Raw genomic sequence first — 24,493 nt, 5'->3', positions numbered from 1 at the left:
CGGCTAGCAGCGTTGCGTTGGTTTCTTTTTTTTTTTTCAATGGGAAGTCTAGTTTGTAGTTTTTGAAGTCCTCACTGGCTGGGGCGGGCAGAGGCCAAGTGGTCGCTGTGCTGGTTCTGGGCCCGAAACCGCAGCCTCTGCTTGTTCTTCTTCTTTGGTTCTTTGGGTCGCTGCTTCCCTGAGTCACCTAGGGGAAGGGGGGGGAACAGAGATGTGGTTATTCCTTTGATCAGTGCTACCTGCACTTGTTAAATTCTCCAGGTAACGGCTTTCCTGTGTTTCAGACAACCTTATATCAAAGTCCTTCTTCTCAATGCAGTGTGATCTGTTTCTATAGCAACTGTGACAGGACTGCCAAGGCTGGGGGGCAAGCAGAGCACAGCGGTCCCCCAGACACTTAGTGGCCCTGAAAGGGCAAAAGTTTTCTTGGTGCCAATTACCTTGTGGTAACTTGATTAATTGCAGATCAGTTTGTAAATCCGTCAACAGGTGCCCACATCTTGAAGTGGCCCCAGGGCCCCATGGTAACCCAACCCAGCCCTGCATGTAATCCACCTAGCTGGTATTTCCTAATGAATTCCCAGCTTTTTTGCCAGAAATATGTACTTCTGTTAGCTTAGTCCTTATAGGAAAACTGATGAGAAGTTCCGACGCATCCGTTCAGATAAAGAATCTAAAACGTCAGAGTGTATCAGGTATTTAGTTTGTGAAAAGATCCATGCAGAACCACACAGAAAAAACTGATCCAGGGCATAACCTCATCGACCTGGCCTCGCTTTAAAGAAGTTGTTGGCAGCAGTGTGGCGCTGCATGAAGCATGTTTGTTTTTAGTGCACCAGGGACAGGGACGTAGTATTGGTGACTGCACTCACACTTGAATACTTGAATACACTCAGACTGAATATTGGGTTGTATTTGTACCTGTACCTAACAGATAGGGATGGGATGACACAAAGGTATGTAAAAGCACAGTCATTAAACAGACTGCTGTGGAGTAGATTATTTTATCTTTTTTTTAGTCTATTTATTATCTAATTATTATTATTAGTTTTATTTTTTATTTTAATGAGATGACTATACTTTCAACAATATTTGATGTTTTTTTGTTTGTGAAGTAACCTTGGGTGTCATGATAGGAGCTTTAAATAAAACGTGTTATTATTATTATTAATATTATTATTATTATTATTATTATTATTATTATCATTACTATGTGACCTCAATCTGCTTATTTTGGGCTGGAGTACTCAGGATTGAGTCCTTGGAGTTCATTCCACCATCCCAGCATTGGGAAAATGTAAAAAGATAAAGGATGATGGAATAGGAAGATAACCACTTGAAATATGTTTTGATTTGCACAACAAGCAACTACAAAAGAAGTGTGCTTCAAGTATCATACATTATTCATAAAGATTTAATAAAAGCCCTTGTTGTACAAGTTCTGCAACTTTTGTCATTTGAAGAGGCTGCAGTACATAAAGAAGTGAACCATATATGAGGGAACATCCTGTATCTGGTCTAAGTTTGGTCCACCACTCGGGACTGGACCTCAGTTTTCACTGCCATTGCAATAGAGAGGGGAGATATGGGAAGTTGGATAACTCTCTATCCAAGTTGGAAAGGTCCCCCAGCCCAAGGTTAATCCATCCCAGGTTTCACTGGGATGGGCAAAGCATGCTGGGAACTGACTTCCCGCTCTCATGGAAGCTTGTGTGGTGAAGGTTCTGCACCCACGGCTCTCTGTGACAGAGAAAACTCTGGCTACCGAACCGCAAGGCAACAATCTGGCTGCCAAGGCCACAAATGAGATAACGAGGTGTGTGTGCGAGATGTAGGTGGGGGGGGGAGTGTGAGGGAATTTAAGGGAGAAGAAAATTGAATGGGGAGGGGAAAGTAGAGTAAGGCTTGGATGATGAGACGCTATCTGAATCCTGATCTAGAACACAGAGAAACAAGCCACGCCATGGTTCACAGAGAGGGGAAACACAGCAACGCGCTACAGAAAAATAAGTTTCCTTGCTTGGTTCTTGGTCTTATTACTGCACTTGTTGGAGATTTTTCTCTCACGAAAAACAGGTAACAGTGTGTAGAATGCGGCATTATCTCTAATTGCCTTCTCATACGTGCTGGCATCGCGGTGGCCTTTTAAGCACCACTACAAAAGACCTATTTCCCATTCTCTGGGCTACACTGATTTGAAAATATTCACATGTTTAAGCCGACACGCATGAGAAAGCAAGATATTGCTCTGCCAACAGGGTCTCCCAATGAATAATACAGATGCATGCATCAAACCATCTCAGAACTATTTCCTGCAATTAATCTAATCTAGTTATTTGAGTCACATTGCCAATCTGAGCTGTGGCAATAAAGGTTCTCGCACACAGCTCCTAGTGAAACTCACCCTTTGAAAACAACGTTCACATCTCTTCCATCAATCGCTCATAGCCTTCAATTGAATAATGTGACTTTGGTGGACTTTGTACACTTGCTTAGCTGATGCCACTTTGGATTTTTTTTTGTTTGCATGACTTACGCTACGTTAAAGTAAATCTGGAGCTGAAAGGCATTTGGCCCATAGGCTGGTTTTCCTAATTGCTCTTTAAAGAGGTAATTTTCATTCAAAACAGTGTTGCTAGGTGCCTGATAAACACAGCTTACGGTGCAATCAACTCAAGACGAATTACATTTGACGGCAATAAAGTGCATGATGCAGCATTAAACTCCCTCTGTGACGGGCAGAGCCTTCGTGGGCCATTCCAGGGACGCAGGGCAGCATTTATACTGAAAAAGCCTGTATTTACAGCAACTGCTTGAAAAACCAAGACATATGTGGGTGTTAGGTTAAAACACACTTTTTCCTGGCTAGTTCAGGACTGGGCAGGAGATCTATAATCTAAAGAGTTTTAACGCTCTCTGTAACAGCGCTTACACCGCATAGACACACGCACACGCGCATACACACACAAAACTGCATAAAAGAAACAACTGTACATGCATACTGAGTTCATGCAATGCAGATAGATTGCATTAATTAGTCAACTTTTGAAAGCTTGGTGATCAAACTCGTATTAACTCACCCCTTATGTCCTTCTTTCCTTCCGCCTTTTTTTTTTATGGAAGAAATTGCAAAACTGAGCTAAAAAAAAATAGCCACAGCTTGTCTTGGCTAACTCTAATTGTACCCAGCTGTTGTTGCAAAAGGATCAATATCCATTTTGATATCTCGCTTTACATATCTAAATATGATAGCTTAATTGTGTCAGCTGTCGAGTCAAATTATCATGCTACACATGGAATTTACAAAACACTCTTCCAACAAAAAAACACACAGCTAGGGAAGTTTTTACAGCAGGAACCAAATACACTCAGTTGATGCCAGATGCCAGATGCCTGATGCTGAAGCTTTCCAATTGTACCATTATAAATCACCAGATTCTGGATATCTCGCATAGATATCATATCCAAGATGCACGCCATGCTATTTTTGTTTTGCTTTATCATTTGTTTTTCCCTGTAGACACCGAATACTTTCAATCAAACTCAACTCAAGTGGTAACTAGTTTCAAGCTTCAGCTTACTAACTGATAATACATCATAACCTCACCTACACAACCATCTATACCGTGTTTTCTAACCCAATCTCAACGCTGACAGCTAGAGGGCAACCAATCCCCACATAAGCCCCTTCCCCCAGCAGCTGATAGCAGAGAGATGGTCCATCATGTCCTACCAAGAACTCCCGTTTAGCCTTTCCTCAGGGCACGGCTTTCATCATCTCATATTTACGGCCAATGTAATCACTTAAGCTGATTACCCGGGTTCACAGAGGAAACAGTTTAATTTGCCTGGAAAGAAATGATTAAGTCATCTCAATTGCTTTCAAAACCAAGAACAAAATTCATAAATCTCAGAGCATGTAAAGATAATTTCGTCTTGGAAGGCACAGTAGGTTTCTAAATCATCTACTGTCTTTGTAACTGGCCCAGTGAGGATCCAATCAAAGGAGTATGGCTTTTATCAGGGAATTAGAATCCTTATTTATTTATTTTTATACATATATACTTTTCTTTCCGTTCTGGCTGCATTTACTATCACAACTGCAAACCCTAATTTCACCAATGTTTAGTTTTGCTTTACAGATACGATCTTCCTCTGCCAGCTGGACATTTGGGCTTGAGTTTGAAAATGAAAATTCAATTAAGCAAACAAACACAAATCTCAAAAGCAAATCAAAATGTTTTGTATTTCTGAATGAGAAACAGAGCCTGTGGTTGGCTGGTTGTTTACCGCCGTCAAAAATGACATTTGTGGAAGTATTTAACATGTCTGCGAGTGTGTGTGTGTGTGAGTGAGTGACTGAATGATATACCCTATACCCTATATGTCCCCTTTATGCCTGTGCATCAGTCATTGTAATACATCACCTATGTGAGCTTGAGAAGTACTTAAGTGTCATTTTCAATCGTTTCAGCTGCCAAACCAGTGAGAAAAAGGAATATTAAACTCCTGTTGCACGCACTGTGGTAGACGTTCCTCCATAACCTCTCAAAGCCAGCCGGTATCCACCGCTTCTCCTTTTTCTTCCCCGCCATTTGGCTTCTTCCTTCTCCCTTTCCCCCTCTCCGTGTCCCTGCCATTGCTCTTTGAGGCTCTCAGCAATAATTGAGACGACGGCATGGTGAAGGTCCAACTAAGAGTTAAGCGCTATTAGACGTATCGTATTATTAGGCTCGCACTCCAGAATAATATCTCCTTGCGGAACAGCAATGTGACTACTTGTCCAACTGATGCTCCGAAAGATAATCAGTCAAGTCCATATCCAGGGGGAAGGAAGCCAAAGCCAAAGCTCCCTTCATCAGTGTCAAAGCTAATAACTTTTTTTTGGAAATAGGGACCAAAGTCAAGAATATGCATACGTTTACATGGGGAACAGTGTCATATTCTCTGCAATAAGGCTTTTAGTCACCATTCTGTCACTCAGCATAGGTTAGAGGATTTCTCCGCAGAAGAAAACCTTTGTCTCTTTGCTAGACCAGAGGCTACTGTGGAGAGGGGGGGGATTTGTATGTTGTCCTACAGTATAATCCCAGAGGCCATGACCCACTAAAAAAAAGAGCAATGCACCGACTGTCGGCACAGGCCAAGTCATTTCATCCACTAACGGCAGTGCAGCAATCGAAGGCCTAATCTTATCTCCATTGCTTGCGGTTTTCGAAAAGAATCAATGGCGGACCTCGAGAAGGCATTAGGACCTACGGTAAAAGGGATCCTATACTGCTGAAAACTCTCCCCTGCTCTCCTGTTACCTCTTCCCTCCACTCCAAACAGACGGTCAATTAATAACTTTCATAGGACAAAGAGAGGGGGTTGGGGGCAGGATGGGGATGGGGATGGGGATGGAGGGCGTGGGTCGGGCGGAAGAAGAAAAAAAACAACACACAAATTTTGGTGAAGATTTGGGTGGATTTAAGGAAGGCAAAAAAACGAGATTTTTGGCGGCTCGTCTTTTTCATAAACAGGCCAAAGCGGAGGCCATTATTTGTGAGGGAAGGAGAGAACTACTGGCGCCAGTGAGATTTGATTTCAGTGGCAGAAATTGGATTAGTGGCCATTAAGGGCCTCCTCACACATACATTTATAATGCTGTGAAGGGGAACGGATCTGTAGCCAGCCAGTGGTCTCTTTACTCACACACCGACAACTCTGTCTGGGAAAAGGTTACGGACGCTAACGCTGCCCGATTCTGCTGCCGAACCTTGTTTTCAGTTGATTTATAGGTGGGACACAGTGACCTCAAGTGACCAATAGTTCATTAAGGCGTAGGCCAGAGGTAGGCCAACACTGTTAACGGCGCCGTGTACTGTTGACCGCCTGCAGGGAACTGCTCTAGAAGGGTAATTTCACATTTGGATCGCACAGCATGATGCAGATGAAAATAATGCCTGTGTGTAAAAAGGTGGGACTTTGTAACAAATACAGACAAAGTGAAAAAGCTACAATATTTGGGAGGAAAACTGCTGGGAAATACTGCGTCAGAGCCCCAGACGTCAGATGTAGGAAAAAGGAAATGAGCCTTTTGACAGAGAGGACAATCATTTACAAGAAGCTCATCTAGCCAAACGACTGACAAGAGGCTCTCTGCACAGCGTCACTTAGCCCTAACAAGGTTACCCTGGATCACACTCTTTTATTCACTTTTTCATTCTGTCGTTCCCCTTTCCCCCGTGCTCTGCTTCCTATCACCACGCTGCGAGGCGAGAATGATGTAAAACATATGGATTCCGATTTTAAAAGCTAATGTTGGGATTAGGTCGGTCATTATTTTCTCATCTATGACCCGACGGAGGATCTGCGCGGAGATTAAAAAAGACGGTCAGCTAAACCGCTCGGGCCCTTTGATGCTTCGTTTCACTGACAATAAATTAAAGTGAAAACCCGACTCGGAGATTAACGTCTCTAAGCGGAGAAGTCCCGGCAACACATGCATGACTGAGACGGTGATTAATACGCCTGATGGTCAGTGCAGACAGCGTGCTCTTTCCCCCCTCTGGAGAAGGCCGATCACACCAGCAAGAAGCAGCTCCAACCTGCCCAGTAAGGGTACAGAACAGATGATGTTACATGTGACATTAAAGTTCTTCTCCATGAATCAGTCTACTCAGAGTTCAAAGTCACGCTCAGCTGCGTTTCACAATACGGGGACTGTTTCCTTTGTGCTGTTTGGGTTACCACCTCTGGCTCGAGCGCTCAAAGGTACGTTATCAAGTAGAAACCCTCGATGACAGATGTTAACTAAGGCCAACTTCTAAACAGTTCAAAGAGTCGGAATTGGCTTTCCAAAGCTGTTTCCTCCAGTACACCTTTCCTTAAACACTCATGCAGTGTTTCAGCACTGTTGGAAAGTTGGGAATTACTTCTTCCTACTGTACTTGGAAAAATTAAATGGCATAATCCCTTAGGTCAGATTTCCAAGTTGGAAACTTGGGGCATGATTTCTCTGGTTTCTGAGACGCACTTGGATGCAGACATGTCAACATGGCACTGTCATCTTTAAAATATTAAAGTCAATATATAGAGTTTGCATTAAAATATCTGTGCTGCAAACTTATTAAATTTAAGTGATTTGAAAAAATGTAATCAGTTTCTTGTTACCCATTAAAAAATGACATTATTTTAACATTTCTCAGCCCAGCTCAGTGCCTTTAAACAACTCGGAAGCCTTCATGCATCACATCTTCTGAGGTGTATATAACTACCTTAGCAACTGTGACTGCAATGTAGCGCTCCAGATGTGCCGTGCACACAGTGAAGCTGCGGGGCTAACACACCCTGCTACTCTAAACTGAGCCGCAGTGAAGAATGCAGGCGGAACCCATGTGGGCAAACGCTGCATTCACGCAGCTTTGGCAGAATAGGAATTTGGAATTGTCCATGCATTATTCCAAGAGGGTCAGCCCTAGTGCTAACTTTGCAGTCAAACCAGGCCAAGGTGCTCTTGAGCAAGGCACCCAACACCCCGCAACCACTCAGGGTGCCTGTTCAGCAGTTGCACCCCACTCACTCTGACATCTCTCCATTAGTACATGTAAAGGACCTGAGCATGTGTGTGTATTTCAGGCCTGTGTGTAGTGTGCAATAACAACAGAGTGTAAATTGTAATTTCCCCATATGGGATCAATAAAAAGTATAAATGGTTGCATAAATTAAATTAGAAATTATAACGTGAAAGCAGCAAAAGCTACCGATGCACAACTTTGGAATTACCTGGAGGTGAGCAGAGATGGGAAGTAACAAAGTATATGTACTGTACTCAAGTCAATTTTTCTGGTATTTTTACTTTATTTTACTATTGTTTTGTGGCAACTTCTTACTTTTATTCCTTACATTTTAACACAAATATTGGTACGTTCTACTCCTACAAGACGTCTTCATGTCAGAGAATAGCACGGACGCCGTGCACGCTACACGGAGAAGAAAGTGAGAGAAAAGAAAAAGAGACTTGCTGTGCGGAGGATAATCAGGTGAGATTGTGTGTGTGCGAGTTACTTTTTTGGTTATTATTTGGGAAAGAGATGGTTGACCGTGTTAAGTACGGCTATCAATGTTGAGTTTTTGATCTCTAGTTTGAGTGTATCACTTTTTAAACACCTTAAAAAGTGCACTGACTTTGGTACTGCCACCAGTTTAACTACTGCAATACATGGCTAGTGCAGCAGGAACATTCTTGACTGGAAAAAGTAAAAAAAAGTTGTTTGCATGGAAAAAAATACACCGTGGCTTTTGAGCCTACATTTAAAAATGGCCATCGTTGTTGCACCCTTTTTGCCCAAATTAATTTCACCCTAACCCTTACAGCTTGGGATCCACCATAAAAACAGAAAGTGTTTCCTATGAACTCCACATCAAAATATAAGCATGTCTCTCCTAAACTGCAACGAAGCAGATGTTCACAGTGGTAAAGCGGTTCAGCCATTATTCCTAAATGTCTGGTGAGGGTACAGACACAGCAAAGAAGAAATTAGTTCTGAGTAGTTAAATCACATGACGTTATATGGTTTCTTTCTGGGCTGTGACATCCTGCCAATTTTTAAGTTTTTTTCCCACTTCCGCTTGAATCTGCCACAACGTAACGACTTGTCGTCGAGCTTTAACCCTCATGTTGTCCTCGGGTCAAATTGACCCCTTTTCCTAAATCAATGTTCTTTTTAACTACCCAATTGGAATTACCCAAAATAACATGATTGATTCCACACAACGCTCTTTGGCAAGTACAGATCTCTACTTTCATTCATTTTGGGGTGTCTCATTCAATTTCATAGCATTTGAAAAAACAATTGAAGTGGTTTTGAAATAGTACTGAGTAAAAGACGTATTCCGGTCTGTGATTATCCATCAACATCCATTCCTTTAATTTTAGTCTAAATAATTCCTAATTTCTGCTTTTCTAACTCAAACATTAAGTATAATTTCCTGTAAGTTCGGTTATTGACCATAAATTCAAAAAATAACTGCAAAACTAAAGTTAATGAGTTAGTGTTACGTAGTGTTGAAAACGTCAAAGTGTCGTCAGTAGAAGCCTGCTGCCACTACAAAAGTCTGAAAATGTCTGAAAATGTGCCAGCCATTGAGGTTTGATGCTCTCTCTTCATTATTCAGTTATTTTTTAAACAAAGGCATATAACTGATCATTATGGACTTTTTCCACCTCTAAATGGAACCTTGCCGTACTGCAGTGGCTTTACACAGCCGATGGTGTCATGTGGCTAACGTCAGCAGCCAGGCAGCGACCAGGCATCACAACCGGCCCGCTGAGTCTGATGCTCCTCGAAAAACCGCAGGCCTCGGAGTGAAGTGAGCAGGCCCCCTCTGCGGTCTGCTATCTCCCCACTGACTCATCGACACATCTGGGCCTAAGTATATGGGGCTCTCCTGCCCCCGGGCACGTGGGTAAATGAGGGATGATTAGCTTCAGTTGACTTTAATGAATGGCTTAATGTTGTGTTTCATTTCTGATGAGAAAAATATAAAGCTCAGCACTTATCAAAGGGAGGCCCTGCGCTGGTGTGGGTCTGTTTGTTTTTGTATTTGTTGTGAGCGTGGGGGCGAGGCGGGCTGAGCTGAAGATAGCTGCACCATTTAAGGGAGTGGTTTCAAAAATGCTACCGCAGATCCAAAGATCCGGAAACCTGCCGGGATACACAGTAGCAAATCCATAATTCTAGCAGCGGAGCTGCTACAGATGTGGACTCTGTTAGAAAATGGCACCCCACTTCGATTTCCATGTCTTCCACTGTGAATAAAGATGATACCTCTCAAGGCTTTGATCCATTTTATAAGTCCCACATGCTTTGATATAAAGCAGGATGTGTCTCACAGGGTTATGATAGTCACCAATCTTCTTTTTCGAAAAGTGTATTACGTTGAGCTGATGAAATCAATCATACAGTAGACACAAAATCCCTCATGGATGCATTTGTTCACTTAACTTTTGATAACCAGCTGCTCTCAAGCTACTCTGATATAACCGTAATCTACATTTCTGTCTTTGCACTGCGGCTGCATCTCAGTACTGTTCATTATCTTTGCAGAGCCATTAAGAAGTAGAAGCTAATAAAAGCTGTACTTGGCAGATCAAGTTAGTGTACTTTTACACACTACCTTTTCATTTTTTTTTTTTTTTACAACAGATCAGGCTTGGCATCCTCCAATGAAACTCACTCACTCACTCCAGAGGACGTCCGAGGAAAAGCCCATCCCGCTTTTAAACACATATTTGGAACACTTATTATCTATCCGAGGAGGTGAATCTGCATTTCTAGGATCAGTTTTAGTACAATGCCTGGGCCTCGGGTAACGGAGAGAGGGTGGGGGGTCAACCCCCAATGGAGGGCCTGGCTTGGGGATTTACCTGTCTCTGCCCCCTCCCATGAACCTCTAGGTCTTCACCAACAATCCCTCTGCATTATAGAACCCCAACTCATTTTATGGAGAGGAATAAAATGGTCGTGAACACAGCCACGAGGAGGCACGCAATAAGGTGTGCTAAGAGTAAGGGACTTTCTGTTGCCCTATGGGGGCTAAGGTGGAGGCTAAGGTGGAGGAGGAAAGGATGAATGAGGGTTTCAACAAACAATCTGTCTACTACTGGCAAGTAGTACATGCTTAAAGTCCACGCTAGGGTGGACTTTGTAAAGGAAATTTCCATGTAAAGGAAATAGGGATGCAATTTAAGAAAAATGGAATGTACCTACAATGGCATGCCTATCAAGCTTGTGCTTGGGACTGCAGTAAGAGCATTTTGGAGAGTTTGGAGAGGGGTGTCTTTTTAGCCTTTTTAAAGCCAGAAACACACAAAACAACACAAATATAAAGAATAGATTAGGTATTGTTGGTCTGCTCCAATGTAAGCTGCAACCAACTACACAACCAGCTAACTAGCATATTGCTTAGTAACCAAGCATTGCTTCCAGGGCCAAAAAGCATTACCTAACTACGTTAGTTTGTGTGGTTCCAGAGTGTTCCAGTGTTACAGTAGTGTTCCCCCACTGTGTGGAAGCCTGGTCCTGGATTCTATCACAGTTTAGGGTAATGTTAGCAGCTCTGTCCTGCTTTTTATTGGATGAGGAACCCGAGGCCAAACTCATTACCAGAGAGCGGTACATTTGGCAAACATCACGCAGTCCTGATCCTAAAAGGTTTTAATGTAAAAATTAAAACATGCTGTTTGAACATTTGAAGTATATAAACTCAGCTGCCAAAAAGAATGCAATAAACGTCCGATCTGTCACTTTTCCTAATGGCTATATAATACTAGGTCTACCTCTACACGGCAGTGTAGGAACAATTACTTCTGTGTCTGTTACATGGATCATCAACTGGTGAGGTTCTGACTAGGGATGGCAATGATTAACCTTTTAGTTAGTTAAACAGTTAAAAACAATGTTATTAAAACAAAAATGAAAAAGTTTTTGCATGATGAAAGACAAATAGGCTATAGAATCTTTTTAGTAAGTGATGTCACGCGTTTTTTAGGCATTTTTTGTTTTTGGGGGGGTTAGTGCGCTGGAGAACTGCAGAGGGGGGGGGGGGTGAGGAGGAGGAGGGAGGGGCGAGCTAGCCTCTGTTTTGTTTAAAAATACCTTAGAATGTCAACAAGAAGTGCCGTCACCCAACTTCGCCTAGAGCATCTTTAACTGCTAGTTAATTTGCCAAAATGCTAATGCTAATTAAAAAAATATGTCACGCATAATTCCAAAAAATAACAATACAACATAATGAATGAAGTAAGCAATGGATTCTACTGTAATCATTTGAATAGTAGCATTTAAATGTGAATCTGTCACTGCGGCACTGTATTGTACCTCTTAAAATAGATTTTTTTTTTTCTACCAAAAATGTTTTGTGTAAGTCAGGAGCTACTTGACTTTAAAAAAGTCATTCAAAGGGGGTACAATATTGAAAAAAGTTCGAGAAAAACTGGGGTAAAATATTTCACGCAGACACACAGCTAACAATCCCGCAAAAGAACCTCTGTATTTCTTCAAGCAAAATAGATAGCGGAGATAGCACAAAGGGAGGAGAATGGCGGCTATCATCCCACACTTGTAACCAATTTTTTTACATAAATCATTGCTATTGGTCCCCCTATACGTCTGCCTGTGGGGTTTACAAATGTTGAAACAGTGCCCAGGCGATTTTGTCTGACTTCATCTGAAGTAAATAGCTGTAGCTCTGAAAAACAACCGATTTGGACATACAGGTTTTTCACCCAACAGCAATGAGCCTGTGCCGTGTGAGAGCAGAAAGCTTGACGTAGCAACAATAACTAAGCAAGTGCAGGGTGTTATGGGTACATTGAGAGAAAACAAGGCTACCGTGTGTGTGATCCACCCAGTTGCCCTCTCCGCCTCGCACGCGTACAACAATGTGTGTTCATGCACGTGTGCTCACACACACACTCTCCGTTCTCTATTTCTACCTGGTCTGCATCCTCCTGGTCTCCGTGGGTCTGTAAGGGAACACAGGAGGATATAGGAGGAAATTGTCCAGCATGATTCCCTCTTTATATCTCATTTCTGCACAAGTCTTTTTATCCATTCTACTCTCTACTAGGAAACTCGGGAGGAAATCTCTCACATGTTTGGACGTGGAGCACAACTGTCCCAAAAGAGGACCAGACCCTAACAAGCAGGGAGCCAAGCTAAGTCAGACAGGCTTAGACACTAAAACAGAGACAGGGGCCATCAGGATCATATCGCAATCCCTGTGCAATGTCCAGTGATGAGGGAATCAAGTCTGGCCGGCCGTGTTTTGTTTTCTTTGATTGTTCAACTAACTCTCGGAAGGCGCTGTTGCGCAGTCTCCTCTGATGATCCAACAGACTGCACATAGTTTTTGATAAAAATAGTTCTATAGATCACAGCGGAAGAAAGGGGGACGGGTGTGTTTGATGTGCTCGCAGAGCTCCTGTTGCATTGGGAGAGAGGTAAAGCCAATCCAGGAAGGGCTTGATCCTCTCTAAGGCCTGTCCTGCATCAAACACTTGTCAAACACCAGGCAGACGGACAGCTGAGTGGCTCTGACAGATCTGATCACAGACACGGGCAATAAGAGTCACGGCCGCTCAGTCCCCTCTACCCAGGCAGCACCCTCCCAGTCTTGTCAATAATCCCCCTTCAACTCACTAAAACACAAACAGAGGGCTTTGAGGCATATGGCAGACATTTTCTTGTTGTTTTTAGCTGTGTATGATTACAGTGCAATTTCAACGGTCATTTCAGGGTCTCACATCGCCGGGGTAAGGTTTGTGTACTCCAGAAGGCAGAAGCATCTGTCAGAGATGCAGCTCGGGGAGGGAGAAAGGAATCAAATCAAAGGGATGCTTAAGCTCCCACTAATCCGAAAGAAATGTCTCAAGGCCTGTCGGGATCATGGTCCTGAACCTTGCCACCCAGCGGGAAGGAGCATTTATGTTTGAAGGGATTGGATATGGTACCTGGGAATGGGTTGAGTTGCATGACACCGACCACTCAATCATGTCTGGAGATTGTCCTCTGAGAGCCATCATGTTAAATTCACTGAAAAGGCAATATCATAGGTATTTCTCGCATAGCAGATCACTCAAAAAACAGACATGGGAAAAGTACTTGCCATATGTCAGTAGGAATATCTTAAATTAGAGAGGTTGTCACCTATCCTAGAAATGTTAAGAATCAGACGCATAGTTATTTTATAGTTCATAACTGTATAATGTTGTGCGAACACAGGAATCTTATCATTGATTCTATTATAGGGAACATATCTTTGTTTTAACCTATCATATATAAATTCCCAAAATGACATATTTCCCTTTTTGACATTTTAAAATGTAATTGAAATACTACATTTGGCTTCAACAACCAAAACTGAACAAATACTTTGCAAAATCATCCTTGCACATAGTACGTATGTCTAAAATGACAGTTATATCACACACATAGCAGCATATTTCAGAGAACAAATTCCCCTCGTCTTTGACTTACATGATGTCTGGGACGTGGAGCACAGAGCATATTTAAAAATATTGTTTTGATCTGTAACTTTACCCCTCTTTTCCACTGGAAGTGGAATCTTTATTATATACTTTTAATGTAAAAAGAAACACATTAGTTTTCTCATACATTCTGTCTGAAACGCTCCATTTTAGTGCCTGTCTCTTTAATTAAGCTTCACTCCTGAAAAAACCCAGATTGCTCTGATTGGTCAGGTTTTCCGTATTTGCGTTCATTGCAGCCAGGGAAAAGACTGTAACGTCACTGTTGCAGAACTTTGTACATGTATATATATATACATATATATGTATAGTTGTGATATCACAATCCTGATGGCTTGTTTAAAGGAACCATATCTGAATACAGGCTGTGGATTGTATGTCCACTTTCACAGTATTTATATAGCACCTCGACCTGCTTTGCAACAAAATAAAAAAAATAGAAATCTTACTTTTTACAATCTGGGACCTTTAATGCAGATTGGTTAGACGTGTGTAAATACCCTGCTCTGAGCAGGCTGCTCCTAGTTACTGTCTCCAGACCAGTGACTTGTCTTTCAACTCACAGATAAGCAGGTTATCACGGCAGACAGGCATGTGTCACTAACTTGTGCTAGTATTTCCTCCGTTAAGCTGAAATCGCTAACCTGTGACATCACCCTAGTGTTCAGCTTTTTTTGTTTTAATGGGGGTGTAGTGCTCCTCAACCTTGGGAAATTGGCTTTGGCCTCTACTTACCACTATAATGGCACTGTGATTAGTCTGCAATCCCCCCCTGTATTTGTCACTGTTAATTCATACACACACACATAGAAAAACACCCAGACACACAGAGAGCACACCCAGACACACAGGTCTGGCAGGTCTTTACTTGCTGCTTTGTTGTGTCTGCATGTCTGGGCTCTGGGTCCACGCTCATGGACACAAGTGGGTCAGTAGCCACAGGCTCTCTTTCTGTAATTAAAAGCTGTGATATCTCTATAAAGACGCCCAGCAGAGTTGGAGAAAGAGAGGGACTGAGGGTGGAAAGAGCAGGAGTAGTAGTGGCTGAGCCAGTGCAACTGTGCACCAGATGTTTTCTGGCTCCCCCGTTCGGCTTCCTTCTTTTCTCCTCCAGCCAGACCACTGGAGAGGGAGGACTCAAGTGCACACAGCGCTGCCTCGCAAGATTGTGCGCCACGCGAACACATCCTCCTCTGTGGCATGCACATTGTCCCTCAGACGGCTCCGCGTTGTGATATGTGATACATGAGCGAGAGGGTGTCATTCGAGTGCGAGACAGGAAAAGAGAATGGAAACAGGGATGAGAAAGAGACTGAAAAAGACTTGTTCTGCCTGTGAGGTCTGTTTCTTTATTGTTTGGCGGTGTCTATTACACGTGTCTTGCACTCACGGCTATGTGAATGTGTGTTTGTAAGTGCGTGCGTGTGTGTATGCGTCCTCATCTGCCTGGTGTGGTGGAGATGTGGAGATGAAAGTGTTTGCGGCCCACAGGAGAGCTGGCAGCAGCGTCGGACTGGAGGTCTGGCAGACAGAAAGAGGAGGTGCAGGGATGCAGCACCATCAGACAGATCCCACGCTATGACGTCTATATGGGGTGAGAAACCTTGACACAGGCGCGTACTCCAGCAGAGGCTCGGACCACTACAGGCGCTTGATGTATTTTGGCGGGACTGAAGCAGAAAGCGGATATTTTGTTTGTTTTTTATGCTTGCATTTCACCATTCCAAACACTTCCAATAAAGTAGAATTTTCCCAGTTTCCTGTAAGTGGTATGCCTATCATGATAGAAAGGCCTCTGAAACTACATTTGGATCATCACATCACACTCCAAATCTGTACAAATTAAATGTTTTAAAGCAGGGTAAGAAGGTTTCAATATAGGTTTTACAGGTTGCCAACCCTGAAGTTGCTCTGTAAAATCCTTTAACACCTTACTGTATCAATTTCTCTGGCCCGCCTTCTGATATAAAATGAAGAAAATAATCACAGACTGCGGTCAGGAGGAAAAGCTCCATCATATCACAAGTGGACCGTTCTGGCTGGTAGTCACCAGATATTTCATAAAAAGACAAAAAACCAAGAGGTCCATGTATGAATCCAACCCTACTTCAAAGATCTCGTCACAAGCTGTTGCCATCCATCCCTGTGAAGACACAGACCGTGTCTTGTCTGCTGTAATAAAAAAAAATCACAGGGTGTAACAGCACAATCTGCCCATCAAGGGAATGTTCAGTGAAGGCGCGCTTTACGGTCCCGACCGTGTTATGGGCAATAAGAGCCCATATACTGCTCAGCGGGGGGAAATAGCTCCCGTTTGTGGGGCATGAGAACATGAAAACATTCCACTACTATCCAGCATTTTCCCCTTCTCCTCCTCCTCCTCCTACTCCTTCTTCTCCCCCCCCTCCAGTTTGCTGCCACTTTGTTTGTTTGTGTACGTCTGTTTTTGATGGAGGTGTTGATGTCGGCCCATATGCCTCATTTCCTCTGCCAGAAGAACGGCAACGGAAGCCTCACAACCAACGCAGCGTTTCTCCTCTTTGACAAAGTCACGCCGAAACAATATGTGCAAGCAGGATGTCAAGCTTAGAAATAATCCACACGGGTCATGATTTCATAAAACTATGCAGCTTGTAGTCACTGCTGAGAGTGAACTTCTGACCATGTTTTGGCTGCCGAACAGACATCTACTTAACATCAAAGTGTATCCTTGAAAGATACCTACATCCGCTCGCTGCGATTTATTGGAATAACATTGCGACCAATGCACACTTCAATATAAAGCGAGTTAAACAAATGAGAGGACTGCTGTATCTAATGTGTGTACATGAGTCTACAAAAGGCAGTTCAGCAAAACCACAACTCAACTGGGCCAAAGAGTGTGAAAAAAAATACCCTTCACTAACACCCCTCCTCTTTCTTCCTGCTTGGAATAGACCAGATGACAATAATGTGGAGTATGGAGCCCCAGTGAGCGCTGCTGACCCCTCCTCTTCCACCTCCCTCCTTCCATCCCTCCACCCCTTGGTCTTTGAAAGGCCTCCACATGTTTATGGCTCATGCCTGTGGTATGACGATGGATTCTCCATATAAAAGCCGGCAGGATCATGGGGTGTTTCAAATATTGCTCTCTGAAGACAGTTGCTGACAAAATGACAGCAGCCATATTTATTTTGGTCAGAGAGCACGGGCACTTAGTGGGAAGTTAATCAGAGACCCCCCTTCCTCCCCATCCTCCTTTTTCTCCCCACCCCAGAATAAGGAATGTACCCAGGGCAAAGAAGTCTCAGAGACTGCTGGTAATGACTTTCTCCTCCGACAGAAGATTTTACGCCGCTAAACTCCACGAGAGGCAGAAAAGTAAACCAGAAAGTTTGGGTTGAGAACATCAGCATACAGAAAGTGTTGATTGCCTGTCCAGGCATGAGCCCAGATGACCAATTTACTTCTGGTTAGGAGGAGATATAAGCATAGATACTGGAGGAGAATACTCTATGGCAGAGATTAGCAAATACTGTATGTGACAGCTGAAAGAGAATTTGTGTTAATTTGTGACTGTGACCGCAGCGGTGGACCTAACCGCCATTAGGATTAGGAAGCTGGGGACATGGCCAAGTCAATGACAGGTTGATGTGCCATTCCTCTTCATCCTTACTCTTACTCACTCCAGCACAGTGCAAAGCTTCGAAAAAACTCTCTGTCATCTTTACAGTTTCACAGTCATGTGTACAGCATGAGGAAATCATCATTATGTTTCTGTTTGATTTTATTTTTTTCATCTTTACAAGCAGATATATTTGCAGCATTTAATTAAATTACTGAATGATCCAAGCTGGTGCGGAGGGGAGGTGTTGAATGAGTTGGTAGTGGTAGGGAGGAAGGGGGGGGGGGGTTGTCACAGTCAGATGCCAATCCAGGCCCTGCGTCCGGAGCCAGGCCATCCATGCTGTCCAAAGGAGGCAGGGTCCTTCTGAGGCCCTCTCACCAGCTACTGTGTCAGCCCCTATGGAGCTGCCTTATTAAATGAAGATTAAGCTGTGGCTCCCCCACTCACAACAGTATGTGGTGTGAGGCACACATAATCACTGTGACAGGTCGGCTGCCAATTAGTGCTCTCCTTCTGTCCTGGGAAAATGCTTTTAGCTCTGCTCCCGCTGGAGGGACGAACTGATCTGGATTGTTCATGATATTACCCGGGCCAGAGATCGCCGTTAATCACCGCCCGTCATTCCACAGTGGCAGAAATGAGAGTGGAACTTGTCATCTGTGCACCACCTCTCCCTTCCAACTGTCCTGACTTCCCGTGGAGCACACCAGGGGAACATTAATTAGAATAATGAGATAAGTATATGAAGGAGCAGAAGTGCAAACCTCTGTTTTCAAGTGCTTTGGATCCACTTGAGAGTGGTGACTGGAGCGGGCCTTGATTTGTTGTTTGGCTTGGACAAACTGCACCGTGAGCGCTGAGACTGAGAACAACACGCTCCATCAATTAGCTTTAAGTTGAAAGCGTGCATCTGTTTCAGAGAAAAGCTGGCCCGATGGTAAAAGCTTACATCTGACAAAAACACATCCAGAAATGTGTTTGGATGTCGGGGTTTCCAAGCCAAACACAGGCCAGACTCAGATGTGATCACACCGACTGCGTAACTCGAACGCTCAGAAGGGAATGGCATCTTTCGTCAGAGCTTAAACCTCTTGGCTCAGTGAGTATAAACACCCAAAATTGTGTGTCACACGCTTGTACGCATGCACGCGGATTAACTGCCTGCTCGTACGCAAAGACTGCCAGAAACCGGAACTGCTTGGTGTCTCGGAGCAGTGTGCACTACAGACAAGGCGGTCGGGCTTCCTCCAGGGCGGATTTGAGGCAATCACCATTGATCTGTGCATCGTTTTACAGGAGCAGAGACTTTGGAGCAGATGGTTCGCAGACGGGGAGGACCAGGAGGTCCACAGCACTGTGGATTCACCGCAGAACCACACTTGCTTAAGACAGAACCTGGCTTAAATCCCACCAGCCAACCAAATCCTGCTGGTCTGGTCGATCCGGGGCGAATCTGGGTTCACTTTGGTCCCCTGCAGCAGTAGTTGCTTGTGGGGGAAATTAAACAACCGCCCGCCTCTCTGTCATGTCCACGGCCTTAAATACAGACAAAGACCTTGCGGCGTCTTCAGATGTCACACTGCGGAGGAGTGATGACGTGGCAAACTGAGTCTAGGTGGGTTTATCCTGTGTACCAAATCTTGTTTATCCAGGGTTTCAAATTGATGGCAGAGGGAATGGACTGGGCATCATGGCTACAAGAGGTTGTAATCACAGTAACAGTACAAACACAAACTGCACACAGACGTTACGACAGACAGTATTAGTGGTGGCTGGATCCGAGCACTCAGATGACTGATGGGATGGAGGGCTTGGCCTCGCTGAGCCCTGCAGCAGAAATGGTGTCTCTGGTTACACACAGGGGACATCAATACCCCCACAAGGGCCTGTAACTCTCCAAGTACAGGTACATCATCCAATGGCCAAATATAATCATTATGTTCTCCTTCTTTCTTATTCTTCCTTTTCCTTTCTACGGGGTCAGCAGGGTGACTGTGAGGCTTGATGGGCTCGTAGAAGCATTTAGAGTGTAAATTGAACTGTATTGTTCTGGAAAAAGCCAGGTCTTAAATACGTTTCTGTTTTCAGTTCCAACATTCGCTAAGCTATAACCTTTTACTGTTCCATAACTTCATATCGTAAAACTCCTGTTCTTGTTTGGGTTAACTTTGGGCTTGGCTGCCTCCTGCACTACAAATGCGCCTTAGATTAAATCTACTTTTACGTACAAGTCAAGCAAACAGAGCTGCACAAAAGTCTGTATGGTAGCGGGCACGAGTGACATGCCGTCTGAGAATCTGAAAGCCGATTTGTCAAATTAGCCCATGTTGCAATGGTGCGTTTTTGTTGGACTTTAGTCCTTCTTAAATCCCAAATAAGGGATTACATTAAGAGTGTGAGTTTGGAGCGCTTTCACATTTTAAGTTGTTTACACAAGATCTAATGTCACTGACATGGCAGAAGCAGCTGTTGCTCAAAGATTATAGTAGAGTGGGTGGGCAAAAGAGGAAAAAAAGGAAAATACCCAGATGGATAGATTGGCTACGAAGGGCAGCAGAAAACCAAACAAAAAGGAAGCAGAGAAAAAGCCATCTAACCTGTCACACATGTCTGTTTGTAAACCAGTGAATCTGGTGACAGGGGTTGCTGGGAAATATCTGTAGGGAATGCCATAAAGGCATCAATGTGCAACAGCCGGATGCTTCAGCGCTATCACTCTGCTCACCTTCCCTCTCCTCTCCTCCCATCAGCTCACAAGACAGCGAGGGGGGAACCCTGTCCGTCAAGGGTGATAGCGCCGGAGAAGCTATTAATAGAGTCTCTTTATGGTTTATAGTCTGTTCAGAGCATCACTCCAGGGATACAACGGAAAGAAGAGTGTTTAACCGTCTCAAGGGTGCTATGCAAACGCCTGGCTCACATGCCAACCATTAGACTCCCTTATTCCCTATAGCACTGGTTCTCAAACTGTGGTACAAGTACCACTAGTGGTACGCGGATGGAATATTTAAGATTAGTTTTTGTTGTTTTTAGTTTTTTTTAATGAAATGAAATCATTTAAAAACAATACTTTAGAAATACTACAAGATTTCCAATAATAATACTTACAATGTGATCAGTTAAATGTTATTTAAAATAAGGCTTTGTATAAATGTTTTTGATACCACCTTGCTACATTTTGTAGCTACGTTTATGGACGGAGTGCGCATAAATCCATAATTAGTTATACTGTGATGGCAAATGAGTGGTTACAACACTGCAATCGGGGCTCCAAACAGGAATAAAAGTGAGGATGTGGAGGACAATATTTTGAACAGACCTGTCAAAGCTAGAGTGGACAAGCACTAGTCATTAATTAAGCTGCGAAAGTCTCCACAGCGCCTGCTAGCAGCAAAACAGTCAGGAGTGTGACAGAGGACATGATTTACAGCATTGATGTGTCCGTCAACAACAAATATTGTTTTAGGAATGAACCTGCCTCCTGCGTGAGCTGTCCGTGGCTTAGCCTAAATCCACAAAGTTCCACTTCTGGGATTGCCCCGGTGCCGCCGGAAGTTCCTCTTTTTGGCCGGATTATTGCATTTTAAACTGCGGTGGATTTCTGAAGACTATGATAACTGCTCCTCAGATCTCTGCAGGATAAATCCAGACAGCTAGCTAGACTATGTGACCAATCTGAGTTTTCTGTTGCACGACCAAAACAACTTTTGAACGTACACATGTTCCACCAAAATAAGTTCATTCCAGAGGCTATTTCGCAGCGGCACCATGGCTCTGTCTGGCACATATCGACACCCAAGACGATTGGGTTTGGTTCAAAGAAATGCCAAAAAACCAGAGCCCATCTTTCTCCCATCCCAGAATGCTGTGTCGACTAAAGAGACCATCCTTGGCAGTGCTGTGGAGGAAGGTCTGGCAATGAAAGACTATCCGTAGCTGAATAGGGTAGGGTATGCTACTCTAACTATATGGGCTATAATGGTGATACTCAGAGAGCTTAATATTTTCTGAAGTGCTACGTGATGTAAAAAGTTTGAGAAACACTGCCTTATAGAGACTGTCGAGCACATTTTCCATTGAAGTATTTTATAAAAGCTACGCACCGATTTTAAACAGCTGGTAGAATTTGACAAAGATTTTTATCAACAATGCACTTGATGTTTTCAAAAGTAATGGGATTAATAGCAATTGAAATGCTTTTTCCAAATAAATAATACTGCGGTTGGTTAATCTCACTGCCAAAAGCACACACACACAAAAAAGTAATGTTCAACTCAGCTGGTGGAAACGTACCAACTCTCATTTCATTGTTTTTTGCCAAACTTCAAACCTTTGCTGAAAATCCGCTTGGCAGTTGCATGGAAATAACGCTTGTGACATTGGGCCGCCACATATTTTACCGGTTCATGTGCTCCACACAATCTTTCCCCTACAATTTTGGGGACGGAGTGAGTTGTCGGGAAAATGCTGTCTTGGCAAACACCGGCTGAGCTCAGCAAATGAATCCCAGCAGTGTGAATGATATAGTGTTTACACTGATCAGCAACTGGTACGGAACACATCAGACACGGTTTACACAACTCGTCATGTTCGCTGCGAATGCCTCGCCTCTTGACATTATCTGGGCTTTAGGTTCTCTGCTTGTGTATGTTTGACAGAGGGATTAAATCTTTGCCGACAGGAAGGGAAAAGAAGAAGAACCTTTGCATTGTCCTTGTGCGTCTCGGTTAAGCTGAAAGACAGGGATCGGCCTGTGACGTCCAGTGTAATTTAAATACGTGCAAATGTGGAAATGCAAGCCCTGGTGATCAGATAAGTTGCCATAAATAGTGTGTATACCTACATGCTGATTCTTATTTCGTGTCTTCATTTAATCCGTTGCAGTTACATGATCTGGTGCTCATCCTAAACATTGGTGTCTGGTGTCCAGCAAGAGGAGCTGATAAAAATGTTCATTTTTAGACCGTCTAAAGTTTCAAGTGATCATCATAAGAACTTCTTATGTTTATGTTTCCTTCTGAATATCAAACGCATACAGTACAATGGGGTTACAGTTTTCTATATTATATTGAAAGGATTCAATCTACCACACTGCATTGCATTTTATGAAGTACTATGGACCTACAGCATGGCTGGCAAAGTCTGAGATATTTGTGTTAATTTTTAAAGATCACATAGCAACATATTTCATTATGACCTCAGCCATATTGCAGCCCTTTCCTGAACCTTCCCTTCCTGATCACCTGCATTTCAGAGGGTGGCCTGTCCCCCCATTGGACTATGCTTTATTATCACTCACGGGAAGTGATTATTTTACAATGTCAGTCCGGTTGAGCTCCCATGCGACGGCGCTGGATCTCTTCCCGCACGACTTTCGGCAGCTTACATTTTTACGTTGTGTTTATTTGAACTGAAGAGTGTTGCATTTCACTGGCGTTTGCCAAGTGGGGATTTTTCACTAGCGGTAGAGCGGCGGGGAATTAACAACATATGCCTATGTCTGACCTTTATTAAACTGGCCACCACAGCTCTTCACAAGCCCGGACAGCCCTAAAATACACACAGGGTGACACATTTACACACAGCTTTTCACCCTTGTGATTTTCTCAAGACAAATTTGACCCGTTTATGTTGTTTTTTTAGTACAGAAATAGGGTTTCATAAGTTCTTCAGGTAATATTAATGATTACTTTCCTTCAATTATGGGTGTTTTATTACATTTTAAAGCATTTAAAAAAAAGGGTTTTAAGACAGTATCCTGACTAAACTTCGACATAAGATATTACGCAAAATAATTCAACATTTTTTTTATGTATATATTATATTTATGTATAATTTCATTTAAATTAAGTTTGTTGACCTTAAATTCCAAGAAAAGGTTTAAAACTTGTGGTACCAATTTGGTACTAGTGTTGCATTTAAGTGACAAAAACGTAAAACAAAACGCTTTAAAAGCATAGAAAGAAAAAACAATTTAAAAAAATTGTTTTGGAAGACAACACAAGGGTTAACCAAACAGCTGAGGCCACTGATCTTCCAAAGAGACGTTGGATAAGGAACTGTACTGAGTGCTTTGCAATGAACAGCAGCTTCAAGTAAGATGGACATGGGGAGCCTGCTGTCCGTTTCTAAAGGACTGAAGAAGAATGGTTCTGCTATGCACTCAATTTAGACTTCACAACAACTTCCCATCAGTGACTTCATGCTTGGGATAATTAATGGCAGTAACCATGCGCAACAATGCTACATTTTAATTAAAGAAGGTCAAAAACTTTCTTGGAAAAGGTCAGACAGGCATGGCGAAGTCATGCCGAGGCTCGTAGGGGTTGGGGAGAAATTCCCTGACCGAAGACAGGGCTTTAGGACCTACATGTGCCATGAAATCACATATTCCTACCCAGAGAGCAGCAACTGCCTTGATAGTGCTGAAATATGAGAACCTATCAGGGTTTATTTCAAGTTTATTTACTCTTTCGCCACTTCACTAAAGGATCCTCCCATCCAACACTCAAGGCCAAAAATGGAGATAACTCTGCAAGGTTAGTACTGTATATTTTTCTCTTTCTGTTAAACAATGTTTTTCTTTTTTGGACAGCCTGAATGTTATCTGCCACTGTAATTGCTTCCTTATTTGGCAAATTAAATATTTACACTTGGCCTATCCTAATCCAAAGTTTATGAGAGACCTAAAAGTGCATTAAGGGAAAAAGACATTTATTTTAAAAGCACTGCTAACTGAGGCCATCACCTCCAAATGGTGTGTTTGGACCGTCTGAGAGAGATGGTTTACTTTTTGAAAAAAAATATTTCCCTTAGTGGTATTCACACAGAGAGAAATTCCAGAATTGACT

General features: G+C 43.1%; 1 protein-coding gene across 2 annotated transcripts in view; it reads right to left on the bottom strand.

Moving 5' to 3' along the window:
- Positions 1–38: 38 nt before the first annotated feature.
- The window catches only part of rspo2 (R-spondin 2), a 66,427-nt gene continuing 41,972 nt past the window's right edge, over positions 39–24,493 (bottom strand). For both annotated transcript variants that reach the window (XM_034874877.1, XM_034874878.1), the window contains exon 6: positions 39–187. In XM_034874877.1, the coding sequence (XP_034730768.1) occupies positions 72–187 (116 nt within the window). In that variant the 3' untranslated portion in view covers positions 39–71. The remainder of the gene's footprint in view (positions 188–24,493) is intronic.

This window comes from Etheostoma cragini, chromosome 6 (assembly GCF_013103735.1).
Source record: "Etheostoma cragini isolate CJK2018 chromosome 6, CSU_Ecrag_1.0, whole genome shotgun sequence".
Lineage (NCBI taxonomy): Eukaryota > Metazoa > Chordata > Actinopteri > Perciformes > Percidae > Etheostoma > Etheostoma cragini.
This window is presented reverse-complemented; position numbering and strand designations above follow the sequence as displayed.